This window comes from Nannospalax galili, unplaced genomic scaffold (genome assembly GCF_000622305.1).
Source record: "Nannospalax galili isolate Female #2095 unplaced genomic scaffold, S.galili_v1.0 scaffold366, whole genome shotgun sequence".
NCBI lineage: Eukaryota > Metazoa > Chordata > Mammalia > Rodentia > Spalacidae > Nannospalax > Nannospalax galili.
In genome coordinates this window covers 1,811,539-1,826,789 of record NW_008355168.1, presented here as the reverse complement: position 1 = coordinate 1,826,789, position 15,251 = coordinate 1,811,539, and the positions used below count along the sequence as shown (strand labels likewise).

Genomic DNA, 15,251 nt, shown 5'->3' with positions numbered 1-15,251 from the left:
CCACCAAGAGTCCCATCCCTGTCAGACACTGTCTCTCCTCCTCCCAACAGCCGTCAATTGCCAAAAATTTTAGGCCATGTGCACATGATGTATTTTTTTTTTAGAAGAAGCATTTCATTACAGCTTTAACATACTCAATAACAGTTTCCAGACCAAAGATACATTTCTTTCAAAGTGGCTATAAAATTTTTAGGTTCGCTGTTGAATTAATACAGTTATACAATATTGAACTCAGTATAAGCCCTGTAAGACATAAAATTGAATGAGTTCTTAACCTTTCAACAAGACCTCCATTTCATTTTAAAATATACTGTTTCTTACAGAAAGACTCATTGTTTTTGCTACTAACACTGAGATGTTGGTGCATGTGTCTCTAATCTGTATGTATCTGATTATTACTAGTCACAATCAGTTGCACTCGGATCCTTGGCACCTGTGTATGGCTATAAAGTCATTGGGTAGATTTCAATGGTAATGTTTATCCCCTCTACTAATTAACATGATGTAACTTTTTATGCTTCCTCCTCTAAGATAATTCATTTTTTAAAATTTGTTGATTTTGTGTGTGTGTGTGTGTGCATGATGTATTTTTAACCACTATGTCATTTCCCAGCTTCATGACCTATGTTTAAACTGCCGACTTGCCATGTTTGTTTTACTCCTCAATATTCTGTAATATTTATTATTTGAATAACTCTGTACACAAACATCAACCTGAATAAACAGGTTGGCTCAAGGACACTCTGCTCAGTGCTAGCCGCACTCCGTGTGCTACTGGGTCAGGACCGTGTGGACCCCAAGTGCAAAGCAGCCTTTTGTCTTCTACGTAAAGGACAAGCTGCTCCAGCGTCAGTCAGACCCCGAGTCGTTAGGATGTGATTGTGCATAAAAGATGCAGCATGGACAATTCAAAATAGACGAGAAGAATGTATCATAGGAGTAATTCCTCAACAAGTCAGTATCTGGCACAAAACATAAATAAAGCCCTGTTTGTCTCCCCCAGCACCCTGCCGTGAAGAAATCACAAGGCCAACTTGTTATCTGCCAGCACAGCTGCGTTGAGGGGCGGCCCCCAGCCACGGAGAAATTCAGCCTCTATTTCTAACAAGACAAAGACCGAGAACATCAGACATCTCCAAGCAAAAACAGCGATAGTGCCAACGACATAAAACCTTCTACATGGTGAAGTGAGCTGATACACTTGAAGTAGTAACGAGCAACATGTTGTTTCTCTATAACTAGAAAGCACATGAAAAAACTAAGCACTTGAATGTTTATTCTTAGTCACTGTTCAAACATATCTTGGGAAGAATAAGTTTCTGATCATTGGAGGTACTTCACAGGCCTGGAATCTCATGTCTACACAGCATTGGGAGTCTCCTATAACCAGGCACTGGGCGCCTACCTGCCCCTTGCTTGCCTCTCTTGCCTCTCGGCACACACATGATTCTGCTCACAGTGAAAATTCTCACCTGCTGAAATGAGGTTCACACATCTCCTGCCAACTTATCCTTTTCTGTGCTTGCCTCACAGAATGATCTCTGATCTCATTTATGTGGTTATGAATCATCACTGGTCATTTCCCATGGGAAAAGCCCACCAGCAGACTGAGAATAATGATCATGGGCTCTTCCCCCAGAACCCAGTAGAAATCAGATTTTGTTCTCAAATTTGTAAGTTTTGTATTTTGTAGTTTACAGCTGTTATGATTAGTGTTCTTCTGGCCAGCTCATGAAAGCACATGTAACAGGTTATGTACCAGATCTGAGGTACAGGATCAACAACACCTTTTGCAGAATTATTTTTCTGAGGAAATATGAAACGCAGTGTGCAACTTTGTTCTGCTTTTATATGGCCAATATCAAGCCAATAAAAAATGTTTACGTAATCAAAAAGTGCTTAAGTGACCATTAGTGATAAAATAGTCTATTAAGCCCATAAATTGGTTGTGGCCACCTAAAGCACCCACAGGATTTATCATTTCTCTACACTTCCCAAGCCTCTGCTCACGGCTTCAGTGATGCCGCACCTGAACTTGAAACGGCTTCCAGCAGCCTAGAGAGGTGTGGACACAGGAGACGACTGCGCGGGGCCACACGCACTTTCATTGCTTGGTTCACGGAATTCCTAAAAGCAAACATTTTAAACAAGGGAACGTCATTGACCTCCCAGCTTCTCTCATATCTCTCATCTACAGAAGCAATCAGTAAAGAAGGTGTTTAAGGGCAAACAGAAGAAAGGAATCTAGTTCATAGATCAGTGGAAATAAATACTTTGAAACAAAAGTGATCTGGAAACTCAAGCTAAGGGTCCTTCTTATTTTCTTTGGCCTCCATTCCTTTTGAGAGACTCTTGGGCTTTCTTTAAAGTTAAAATACTAAGAAACAGAATCCTACTTTGGGAACTCAAACTCTGCTTTTGCAGAGAACCCAGTTTTAAGCCAACAATTAAGAAACAGCTTACCTCTGAGCTCCCCCAGGTCCAAGGAGGTTCCAAGTTGCTCTAGCAGAGCCATGCGAGCCGCATTCTTTTTGTGTTTCTTGCCATCATAATGCTGCTGGGCCATCAGAGGATTGTTAAACCAGGCTGCACAGAGGCCACAGTACCTGTCTGACTCTCTTCTTTGATAGGGAGATGCGACCACAGGAACTGTGTCCACTCGAGGGGGTTTAAGTGAGCTCAGAGGTGCTGCTGTGGGAGAAAACAAGCAGTCAGAACAGCAGCATGTCAGCCCATGTCTGTGCACCAGAGACTGAGCTCATGATGGTGCTCCTGATCCAGGGAACTATCTTTGTCAGCCATCAATTTATTTATTTATTTATTTATTTATTTATTTATTTATTTATTTATTTGTTTGTTTGTTTGTTTGTTTGTTTGTTTATTTATTTATCTGTCTTTTTGAGACAAGGTCTCCCTGTAGCCACAACTGGCCTGGAACTCACTATGTAGATCATGTTGACCTCAGTCTCAAAGAGATCTGCCTGTCTCTGCCTCCCAAGTGCTGGGAGTAAAGGCGTGCGCCACCATGCCTGGTAGTCAACCATCATTTTGAATTGAGGCACACACAAAATCCCCTAATGTACTAAGATCAGAATTTGTATGTTTTTGTACCAAAATGCTCATGAGATGGTGTCTTGGTGGAAAAGATAAGGTTTGTAAATTAAACTCTTTCTTAAAGATAAAGGAATTATCTTTCAGTCAACAGGAAGCCAAGACTTGGAGTAAACATTGCACCATCGTGACCTGAAAGACCCCAAATGAACAGGTTGGGCACATGTGTGCTATAAATGGGAACAGACAATAAACAGAGAATTTTCCCAGAAACATCTTTCATTGACACAAATTGCACCAGCTGAGGAACTCATACTAAATTTGTCAGGGTTTTTTTTTTTATTATTGGAATGGGCTATTTCAAACTATACCTGCTAAAAATTGATGTTGAAAGTACAATTTCTTTCCCAAAATGATGAAGAAAAAAACTCTACAGAGCAGATGTTGCTCATCTACGACGAAAGGACATATATCACTATTTTGAGATTGTACTCCCAGCTATTAATTTAATAGATTCCATTGTGAACCTAAAGTTATTTCTGGCTTAGGGGAAAAAATAGAATGTAACTTGAAGGAGTTTACTAATGGAAAGTAAAAATAACTCCGGCATGCTTTCGGCATACAAATTGCTTCTCCCTTCACAACGACTGTGCCTCGAGTTACCAGCCTAGTTCTCAGATAATTTACTTCAAAGACAGCAAGAAACTTGCTGAAGGTGAGATGCTGAGATATAAACCACGACACAAAGCCAAATATTGAAGATACAAAGCCAGTGCGCCTTCCAATACCCCCAAGACCCCCTTTCAAACTTAATAAGCAAAGTGGGATTGCCATCTTTGTATTTTATATAGGATTGCCCTGAATCTTAGAAAAAAATATTACAATTCAAATATTTTGGAGGAAGGCATTAATATCTAAATTCTCCCATGAATCATTGGTCATAAGCAATTTAACAGCATCGTCCATGTGTCCCAAGTCTTTGTGATCAAGATTTCCCCTTGACAAAACCAGACAATTATGGTCATTGCTCCAAGGAAAAGCAACAGCTTGGGCCATCAAAGACAAGTTAAGGAACCAATCAATTTCTCAAGGTTTCAAATATCTTTCATGTGGACTTGTAATGCATAGGTTAAATAACTGATGTAGAAACAGATACTTTCCAAATCACATCCTCATTCAAGCAACATGGCATAATGACACTATTTGGGGAAGTCTCCCTTAGGTCCTGAGAAATCGTCAGAGGGTGAATGTGTAGCTAGCCAAGAATAAACTGAATGATCCCATCGGTGTAGGAATTCAGACACACTGTTTCTTAAAAGTCTTACTGCTGGATTGGGTCAGCTGTGACCACACAGATGTAAAGCCCACTGTGGGCCACACATTTCAGCAGTCGCCTAGTGTCATTCTGTTATGACTTAGTAATGCTAATGCAAGCTAGAAATACGCACTCGACTTGACCGTGAAAGAATCTCTCTTTAGTATTTCTCAAGAAATAATGCACCTTGCTTCCAAAGATTCCAGTTTCTCTGGAAGTGTAGCTACCTTTGATAAGGAGATGTGACCATGGGAAAACCCATCAAATATCTTCAATCTGAATGAATTCTGACTCTTGAGCAGGACTGTTTTTTCTTTAAACTGTATCCTAAAACGCATTTCAGAGTCACCTTTATTACTTGGTACCTGATACCCCACATCCTGGCAGGAGGGAGGCACAAGAGAATATTTATCAAATAGACCGTCTTATGAACTAGAGGAAAGTAGCTGGCCGCTGTGTTTGTGCCGTAGCTCTCCCCCTGCATAGCTCTACTGTTGTGGAAGGTAAAACCTGAAAGTTTCATTTTTTGTTTCATTTTCCAGCTGTCTCATTCTCAGCCCAGTTCCCAGTCCCTTCAGGCCTAGGAAGGCAAACAAAGGTAGCAGCACCATCAAGGTCAGGAATCCATGTCAACCACCGGGTGGGGTCAGCATCACTGAGCCGTGTGACCCTCACCAATCTCTGATCTCTCTGGATCAGAACATGGATCAGAACATGGACCAGAGCACAGTGTTTGGCAAAAATGTATTATTCTAACCAAATGAATACAGAGATGGATAAAGATCAACTTTGATATAGAAACATGCTTTTAACCAAATACTTTAGCTGATATGTAATTTCTTTAAATTTCATGCTTTATAGCATTCTAATCGTAAGACAATATGAAAGTAAATACTGATCTTATGTACTCTTAAAATTTAAGTACAAAAGAGGTAAGGACTTGAAACCGCTGGTTTTTAATATTAGATTTCTATAGCTTTAAAAATCTCTCTGCACAGACTGCACCTCCAACCAAAGCCATCAGAATATGTGGGAATGTGAGCCCAGTCCAAAGATGTTCTCAACCTCCTCCATTACAACACTGATCCATGCCCCCAGGGCCCACCAGCACCGAGAAACACAATCCTAAACATTGCTGTATTTTCTTCAGAAATGACTATAAAATAACGTCACACATCGAAGTTTGATGGAATTGACTGGCGGTTTTCCTGCATCACCCTACACTTGCTGCTTCTCTCCATAGTCAAGAGTCTGCACTGCATATAAACGGTCTAGATTAGACAGGCCAGGATGTCCACACTGGAACTTTGTAAGTAATAAAGCAATGCTTCAGTTTTCGCAAGGAAAATGCAAGCAAATTAAATAAGTCAATTGGGAAAAGAATTAAGCATAGCAATGGATTTTCACTGTTTTGGAAGAGTTTTAACAATTTTAGCAAAGATAAATCCAGTGTTATTATGACTCCTGGTTCGGTTTGTGAACATCGAATGCATTAATATAGTCTTACTAACATTAAAATATAAGTAAAAAACAGAAATAATTATCTCATTGCATTTAAGATTTTTCTGTTTGTTTTCTAAATTAGCACTAAATATATTTTTCCAAAGCATGTTAACCATTATAAATTTTTATAAATATCCTTTTACTTTCCACAACTTATGTACAAACTTTTGTTATAAACTTCCACTATATTATAAAAAGGCTTATAATACTTTATGTTAAAAACTTTTTGGTGAATAAGATGATCATGTTTTTATATATTTTTCTGGGAGAAGAATCTGGATTTAGCTGATGAACCTACATAGCTTGCCATAAGTTAAAACTAGTATGCTATACTCCATTTTTGATAGGTGCATTGATTCAGAGTTGTAGTTATTCCTGAACTTGCACAGATCACAGAAAATGTGCATTAATTTATAATTTTCCTGCTTATTTGACCATTTCTTCATCTTGTTCCTAATAGCATAGCATATTTCCTACAAAAAATTTACACAGAGCAAAGGCAATGCAAGTAGAGGAAGGAGCTAGGCCAGGTGCTGTGAAGAAAAGCAGATGCCACAGGTAGGCAGTCTAAAGGTGACCACCAGTCGGACATAGCTGTTAGCACTCATCCTAAAAGAGTGTGGTACTGAATGATTCTAACCTGGGGGCAGTGTGGGTTGTGTGTGTCAGTGTATTACTGATACCCAAGTATTTGATTTTTGAGACAAGGTCTCATGTGTCCCAGGTTGGCTTCGACCTAGGTAGGATCGGCTTTGACTTCTGATCCTCCTGCCTTTACCCCCTCAGTCCTGGGACTATGAGAGTTGACACCATGCATACTTTTAAAAAATCTTCCATTCTAGAAAAAAAGTTTATTTGTAATTCTTGACTACTTAAAAGTAGACATTTTTAATGTGAATTCTCAGAAAATATATGCCTTTTGAGTTCATTTTAAGTTTGGGGATGGTTGACTGTCTGTTACATATATTCAAAAATTAACCACTATTTCAAAACCATTGATATTGAATTATTTCCAGATATTAAAATTACACCATGAATCATAAAGGCAAGATTTAACTATATCAAGTGAAAATTTAATATTAGTTTTAAGTAATGTTATAAAGATGTTGTCACTTTTTGAATAGTGCATGGAATGCAATTAATTGATATATTGATTACTTGCAAATTTTAATTAGCTAATCATGAATACCAGTTAATTGCTCATAACCAAACATGTGGGGATGGCATAGAACAAAAGTTGGATTCTGGAGTTAATTATTTTAGAACTCCTGAAACGCTAATATGTAGAATTTTTGATTTATCTGAAGAGACGCATGCATACTATACACACCAGCCATGCTGTTCTCCTTTTAAGCAATAAGAAAAAACTGTCACATATTTTTCCTATTTTACCAAGACAGCTCTCCAAAACTAGTAGCTAATATTACAAATTAATATTAGTAAAAAAAAAAACAAAAAAAAAACAGAAATTCAGATTCTTTTCCCAATGAAAAACTGAAATACAAGTGACGGTGGTGGACGAGCTGCCTTTGCCGGACACCAGCAGGCCTGGAGCACGGCGCTGTTCCTAGGCCTGGAGTAGGGCGCTGTTCCTAGGCCTGGAGCACGCGCTGTTCCCAGGCCTGGAGCACGGCATGGTTCCTTTTCCCACAGCTGTACACTGCCCAGTGAGATGCGCCCCAGTCCTGCTGGGTGAGGCCCTGAGAAAGACCTCATTCTCCTCCCTTGAAACTGAGGAGCGTGTTTTTACTATACTATACACCTGGCATTCCATTTATTATTTATTTATTTATTTATTTATTTATTTATTTATTTAATGAATGACAGTCTTCCTGTAGCCAGCTGGCCTGGAACTCACTATGTAGACCAGAGCAGCCTGGAATTCACCCAGATCAGTCCGCCTCTGCCTCTCGAGTCCTGGGATTAAAGGTGTGCACTATTGTGCCTGGCTCACTCGATATTTCTAAATATCATTTGTAAGCTAGTTATGTGAATGTGTATTTGTGTAGATGTGTGTAAAGAAAATTAGACCATAATAAAGGGGTGTTCCCCCTATGCCCAGGGGAAGTGAGTTTGTTTTTTTTTTTTTTTTCAGTTTTGCATTCCATTTATTATTTATTTATTTATTTATTTATTTATTTATTTATTTATTTATTTAATGAATGACAGTCTTCCTGTAGCCAGCTGGCCTGGAACTCACTATGTAGACCAGAGCAGCCTGGAATTCACCCAGATCAGTCCGCCTCTGCCTCTCGAGTCCTGGGATTAAAGGTGTGCACTATTGTGCCTGGCTCACTCGATATTTCTAAATATCATTTGTAAGCTAGTTATGTGAATGTGTATTTGTGTAGATGTGTGTAAAGAAAATTAGACCATAAACTTCTACAGATACATTTCTATTTGCTAGCAAACATCTGTAGCCCTTTATTGAAATTCAGAAAGATTTTTTAAAACTTACAAAGCCTAAGTTTCTTCATGACTCATCATTACAAATACTTGACCTCAAGACACGTGATGCTACTTACAGACTATATGCCACTTAGTGTGAATACACAAACACACTGCAATGGAATTTTAATTAACGGGTACTGCTCTGGTTCATGTAACTATATGCTGCATGTGGATTAGAACATGTACTGGTTCGGGGCTGGAGAGACGGCTCAGCGGTTACGAGCACTGACCGCTCTTGTTGAAGACCCGGGTTCAGATTCCAGCACCCACATTGTGGCTACAAACCATCCTTAACTCCAGTTCCAGGGGATCCGACACCCTATTCTGACCTCCGCAGCATTTCAGGACATGGGTGCACTCACATACATACAGGCAATACACTCATACACATAAAATAAAAATGATAAACTATTTTTTAAAAAAGAACATGTACTGGTTCATTTTTATTGTCAACTTGAAACAAACTAGTCACCCAGGTAGAAGAAACGCCAGGATTGCCTTGATCACATTGGCCCGGGGGCATGTCTATAGGACAGTTTCTAAACAGCTAATTGATGTAGGAGGGCCCAGGTCACTCTGGGTAATTACAGACCTAGGCAGGTGTACCTGGGCTCTGTAAGAAAGGTAGCTGAGCACGGCAGGAGAAGCAGCCCATGGGCAGCTTTTCTCCATGGATTCTGCCAGCCTCCTGCCGTGAAGTCCCTGCCTTCCCTTGATGATGGACTGTTGCAGGAATGACTTTTATAAAATGGACAGAATCTGGACTAATTACTTAACTTTAAAACAAAAATGCTACTGCAAACAAACCCACTGAGTCATGTGCTCTTGTGACCTGGGCACTGATCTTGATCCCTCCAAACAATTTGCTGATCCACTCAAGACAGTGAATAAATGTGGGTATGATTGAGAATTAACAAATCAATGTGCTGAAAGGCAGCACATCTCCATGGAAAACACTGAAGACTGAGAAGAATGCTTGATGTTGTGTGTATGAGATGTTTTAGGCCGAGGGATAAAAGGGAAAGATTGACCGACAATGTGGGTAGATCCAAACTTGTAGTTTCCCAATTTAAGACAGAGAAATGGTTTTGAATAAAATTATGGGTGAGGCCTGACTCAACAGCACAGTTCCAGGAGAGTTCTGGAGGAGCAGGTACCCTCCAAGTTCAGGCCCACTCTTATACCTAAAGTTAAGAGTCAAGTTGTTTATTCAGGTATAACTACGATGCTGGCATGTTAACGCTGCAGACTTTAACTTAAGATAAAACTTATTTCTATAAGTTTCCTTCCCAAGTTACTTTTAGTCATGTTGCTTATCACAGCAAGACAAAACAAGCTAGGACATATACAAAATCCTGAATTTTCTCATTTTCAAAATGCTTTCAGCCCAAAGGTTTCGACCAGAAGATCACGGATCTGTAGCCCATGGAGAGTAACCAAAATAGAACCTAGTTCTAAGGCCTGAGACCCTGGAAACAAAGTGGCCTTCAAAATCGGACTTAGAAGAGCTGTATCCTGTGCTAGAGTGTCTCCTCTCTCATACCTTGAACCAAGTTTGTCAGGGAACAGAATCTCAACAGTGGCCTGTAGGCTGTTGGATGATGCGTCCTGAGGAACGACCTGAAATAGTATGCATCTCTCTGCCCTGTACCTGTTTTCCCCTCACAAAATAACCACAGTTGATTTGAGGACAAAGATGTTTCTAAAGCACCTGCACAGACTGCTGCCAAAATACTGCCTCTGAACGCTTCCTAGTGGCGGCAAGCCAGCATGTGCAACCCAGGCCTTGATCAATTAATCAATAAATGAGCAAATGTTCATCACAATAAGCAAGTCAATTTAGACAGAAGACGCATTCTGCTCTCTTCTAAATTGTGTTGTGAAGGGTCTAGGAAGCTTGGTGCTGTGATACTCAATGTGAATATGAGCAGGTAGGTACCAAGCTGCTGGATGAGGGGTGGGGAAGGCTGAAGAGCAAAGGAGCAAAGTGTCAAGGCACAGACACGTACTCCCTCCTCCTTTGGACTCACCCGAGAGTCACTGTTCTCTCAAATCTCTGTCCTTCTGTGGCGTGGTCTATTTCTACAAGTTTCAGAGACTGCGAATTGCACTTGCCGTTGTGGAAACTTCACTTTCAGACAGGAAGCCATTTACTCAGATCTGTGTGTCGGGTTATGATACTATGTTGGTAAATTCTGATGATACACTTGATTAAGAAATGCTTCAGGTGTTAGGGAAAGTATATCTGGGTGTGCCTGTGATGGGGTCCCCAGAGAGCATTAGATCCTGAGGATGCTGATATAGAAAGTGGATTCATCTCCTGGTGGATCCATAGGGTGGTGTTATTGGAAAGGAGTAAAAGTAGGAGGCGGGGCCCATCTGGAAGAGGGGTCACCGGGAGCCTGGCTTTGGGTGGTCCTGTACGGCAGCATGGTCCTTTCTTGTATTTGGCTTCTGTCCCGTTTGTCAGGATAGTTTTCACCACACACTTCCAACACCGTCATGTTCTGTCCAAGAGCACAGGGGTCAATTCACCATGGACTGAACTCTTTGGAACTGTTAATTAAAATAAACAATTCCTCCCCTTAAGTTGTTTATGTTATATATGCAGGTATCAACCATCACAAATTGGCTGGTACCAGAGGGTTTCCCAGGATATGGAACTTTGAGAGCTGAAACGGAGAAATTTGCTGGGCAAACTGAAATGAGGTGGTCACGGTGGAAAAAAGGAAATCGGGGATTGATTGTTCAGACACTAGAACAGTTCCATTGAAGTGGATTAGCAAGAAGCGATCCTTTACCAGAAAGGACGACATCAAAACCAGTAAAGGATAGATTCCTGTTTGCCTTCCACCCCTTAGGGTGCTCACCAACACTATACTGATAATGCAACTCCCCCCTCCATCCTTCCCTCCCCACATCTGCCTGGCCCCTCTCTCTTTTCTTTTATTAAAATTTTTTGTGTGAAACGCACCCATGTCATGAAATACACGTGGACGTCAGAAGAGGGCATTGGATCCCCTGGAACTGGACTTGGGAATGATTGTTATCTGCCTTGTGGGCATAGGGAATCGAACCCAGGTCCTCCTCAAGAGCAGCCAGGGCTCTTTACCACTGAGCCGTACCTCCAGCCCTCCTCTCTCTCTCGCTTCCCTGCCTGCCAGTCTTCCCCCTGCTCTCTCTGTCTCGTTCCCTTCTCTTCATGTCCCACATCCTCTCAGTGTTTCTCGCTCTACTTGTCTCACTCTCTTCTCCCTGGATTGTCAGTCAGACCTAAGACATTATAGTTTTAAATTTTCATTTATTTATTTAGCTTTCTAACATTTCTTTATTTTTTATGTGTTTGACTATTTTGCCGACACCCGTGTCATTCAGTACCTGTGGAGGCAGGACAAGGGCATCAGATCCCCTCAGACTGGAATTACAGGTGATTGTTAGCCACCATGTGGGTGCTGGGAACCAAGCATGGGTCCTCTGCCAAAGTGATAAGTGCTCTTACCCACTGAATCATCTGTCTAGCCCAAACCTAAGACATTCTTTTCTTAAGAAAATATATGTTTTAGTTGCATTTTTGTGCACTTCATACAATAAATCTTAATCTTTAGACCCCGCCCCCGCATCCCCCCATAGCCTACTCACTGGATTTCATGCATTCTGCCATATACGTTAAGGTCTATCTAGTCAAGTTTGTGTACCCAGATGTGCCTCAGTGTTCATCCTCAGGAGCCTGGTCAGCATCACTCCCTTCAAGAAGACTGACTCTTTCTTACCCAGATGCCAATATTCCTTGACTAAGGTTGAGGCTGGACCTCTGTGATGGCAATGCTTCCCAGCAGGGTGTTACTACACAGGTTCCCATTTTCTATGAATAATTGCCCCAAATTCTCGCATTGTAAGTGGGGCGATCCAAAGTCCAGGAGTAAAATCATTTCACACAGGCCCGAGGGAGACGCAGCAGAGCAAACAGCAAAGACGAGACCTTTTCTGGGCCCAGCACCACACCGTACATCAGCTGGTTTCCAGTGGTGCCTAGGGGAGCCACAGACCAGAGGAGTGAACGTGTCAGGTCTGAACCCACTTCCTAGGCTTCAGTGTCTGTTCCCAGTGGGCATTGCCGGAGAATGTGTATTTATTTCCCCTAAAAGTGATTTCCAGCCCTTAGGATGAACTGTCTTCTTTCTTGTCTTAATTCAAATCAACAGCAGCAGTTCCTCAGCAACTGTCACTTCTGTTTGCTTTGTTTTAACTACTGTTAACAGAACACTTGACTAGGTCATTCCGTGCTGGATGAAGAGGCAGCTGATGGTGCAAATCCATCTCACAGTGGCCAAGCTGCTCTGACACTTGCACAGACACCTGCCTCAGCCCCACCCCACCGTGCAAGGTCACACTCCTGCTCAGATTCCTTGCATCCCTCCTGGATGTTCAGTGAAGGAAGAAACCTCTGTTCACATCCAGTTGGGGGGATTTTTAGGCTTTAATAAATATCTTCTGATAGCTAAATTAGAAAACTTTGAGAAAATTTTATAAACTATCAGAGCTAAAAAAACAAGTTATATTCATCATAAGCAAAGTGGGCATAAAAAACATGAAATATCACAAAGCAATAGAAAGAAGATGCAGACATTTTTAGAAAAGTGTTCAGTGACCTGGGTAAATGTTCAGGGTAGAATGTAAACTAAATGATCTGGTTTATATTATATATAAGGTACAAACCAAATCACTCATTAAACTATTTGTGTACGGACACACACGCAAACACAACAGAAAACTGTGAAGTATGAAGACTGTAAGACCACAAATCGAAATCTTCGCAAGGGCTGTTTCTGTTGTGCATCATGAGTTCTTTAGTATCCATGGAGATATGCTCATCAATGCAGAGGCAAAGCATCTTATTTCACAATTTATCTGTAGGCCATGTTTCATGTTATCTTACTTTAGTATAAAGTCTGGAAAACACTACTTGCGATGCCATAAGCAGGCCTTAAATCTCAGATTTTATGTGCAGTGATTTATTAATTTATGTTGGTTTTCCAGGAACACAGGGTGGAAGAAAGCAGGCTTGGTCAGACTATGATGTAAAAGCACCGGTGTGTCTTCTACCTTCTAGAAAATCAGTTTTCACACATCAAAAATGGCTCTAATTATTTCGATAAAATTAAATACCTCTTCCCATTTCCTAGGATAGTGGCTTCTGTTTTCCATAGACATTAGATAAAACAATCACATGCCATGCAAGACATTTAATACTGGAGCATCCGAAGTTGCTCTATGCTTCCTGAGAATAAACAAAGATGAGGACGGCTTAGCAGAACCGTCTTTCTGATTCAGCTACTTGTTGTTGACATTCTTCGTATAATCAGCCCATTAACAGGTGGCTGCCTCACCCATCCACATGCATGAGGCATCCGTCTTCATTAACATGGTAGGCATAGGCCATTGGTTTTCATTAATGTAGAATAATTCCCTCAAGTTTCAATCACTGATTAGGCTCTAAATATCTTAAGTATGCCTGTTTTCCGCAGAATCTTCCTCCTTGAAAATCAGCCATTACGTAGAACTTTAGAGGAGATAAAAGGCCTTTTATAATTTTCTCATATTAACAAGAATTCAAAAACCTGGAGCCTCCTCATTCCTCCACATGCTAAGAACAGGAGGTTAGGGTGCAGGTACCACAGGACAAGGGCTACTGTGTGCTTTGTCCACTGACCCACCTCAGGTTCCCGGAGCTAGGCCTGTATATGGCATGTGCTGAATGAACTCTTCCTGAAGGAGGGAAGTGACTGGGTCTCCATGATGTACTTTATGGAGGAGATGGAACTGCAGCTTTGTTTGGGCTGCACCACTGACTGGACATAATGATTGGAATCACTTGACGCAAGCCTCTCTAGGCAGACTGCTCTGGAAACAGGTCTCTCTCCAGGCATCTGTGGCATGCAGTCCAGCTTCTGCTGGGATAAGGAGCTTTACTCCCTCTGGGTGGGAAATTCTTTGATTATGGCCAGTTTCCAAACTCTTGGCAGGTATGGCCTATGATGCAAGGAACTCAGAAGAAATCCACAATGGGTGTTAGAATCTGAAGACAGTAATGTCTTCCAGACACAACAGGAGTAACTGGCTAAGTGTAGTTCACAGTTTCTCTGTTGGACACCATGTTCCTTTCAATTAGTTCACATTCTCATGAACCTGGACTTTCAGCTGTTATTTCCAGTCAATCCACCTAATCAGTAAGGAGGTATCAATATTCACCCTGACTCCAAGGTGATTTTATATAGTGCTTAACGGGCAAAGGCTTTCATTAGTCAGAGTGATTATTTAAAAATAACAAGAAAGGATTATGTTTACTCTCAGTTGATCTGTACTGTGTTTTCAAATGTCTGAGTTGTTAAAACAGAGTTACTAAGTTGGTTGGATCTAACTATTTAATAAACTTATCTGCTAGGTGTTTCTATTGATCTAAGGGCATAGTGGGAAAACTCTGAAGACACAGGCTTCAGTATAATCTCAGAGACACTAAGGGTTATGAGATGATCCATCTAGAGCAGTGGGGGATATGCTGCTGAGACCAGATCTCTTCATGTTCAGATGGCATTGAACCCAATATATGCTGGAGTTTTTCTATCCATCCTTACTGTAGATCTATGAAAATGTCCCCCATAGGCTCCAAGTATTTGGACATTTTGTCCCCAGGTAGTGGTGTCATTTTGGGAAGTTGTAGAAGGTGTGGCTATCCTGGAGGAAGCACCTCACTGGGGGGTGGCCTTAGAGAGTGCTTAAGCCTTGCCAGATCTCCAGTGTCTCTCTTGCTTCCTGTGCCTGTGTGATGATATGAGAGCTTAGCTTCTGCTGCTCCTGCTCCAGCCACCTCCAGCCACCATGCCTCCCTGCCATGATGGACTGTAATGGCCCTGGAACTGTAAGCTCAAATATA

General features: G+C 41.2%; 1 protein-coding gene across 2 annotated transcripts in view; it reads right to left on the bottom strand.

Moving 5' to 3' along the window:
• The window catches only part of Zmat4 (zinc finger matrin-type 4), a 396,947-nt gene that overhangs the window by 139,493 nt on the left and 242,203 nt on the right, over nt 1-15,251 (bottom strand). For both annotated transcript variants that reach the window (XM_017802973.1, XM_008852314.2), the window contains exon 5: nt 2,464-2,691. In XM_017802973.1, coding sequence (XP_017658462.1) covers nt 2,464-2,691 — 228 coding nt within the window. The remainder of the gene's footprint in view (nt 1-2,463; nt 2,692-15,251) is intronic.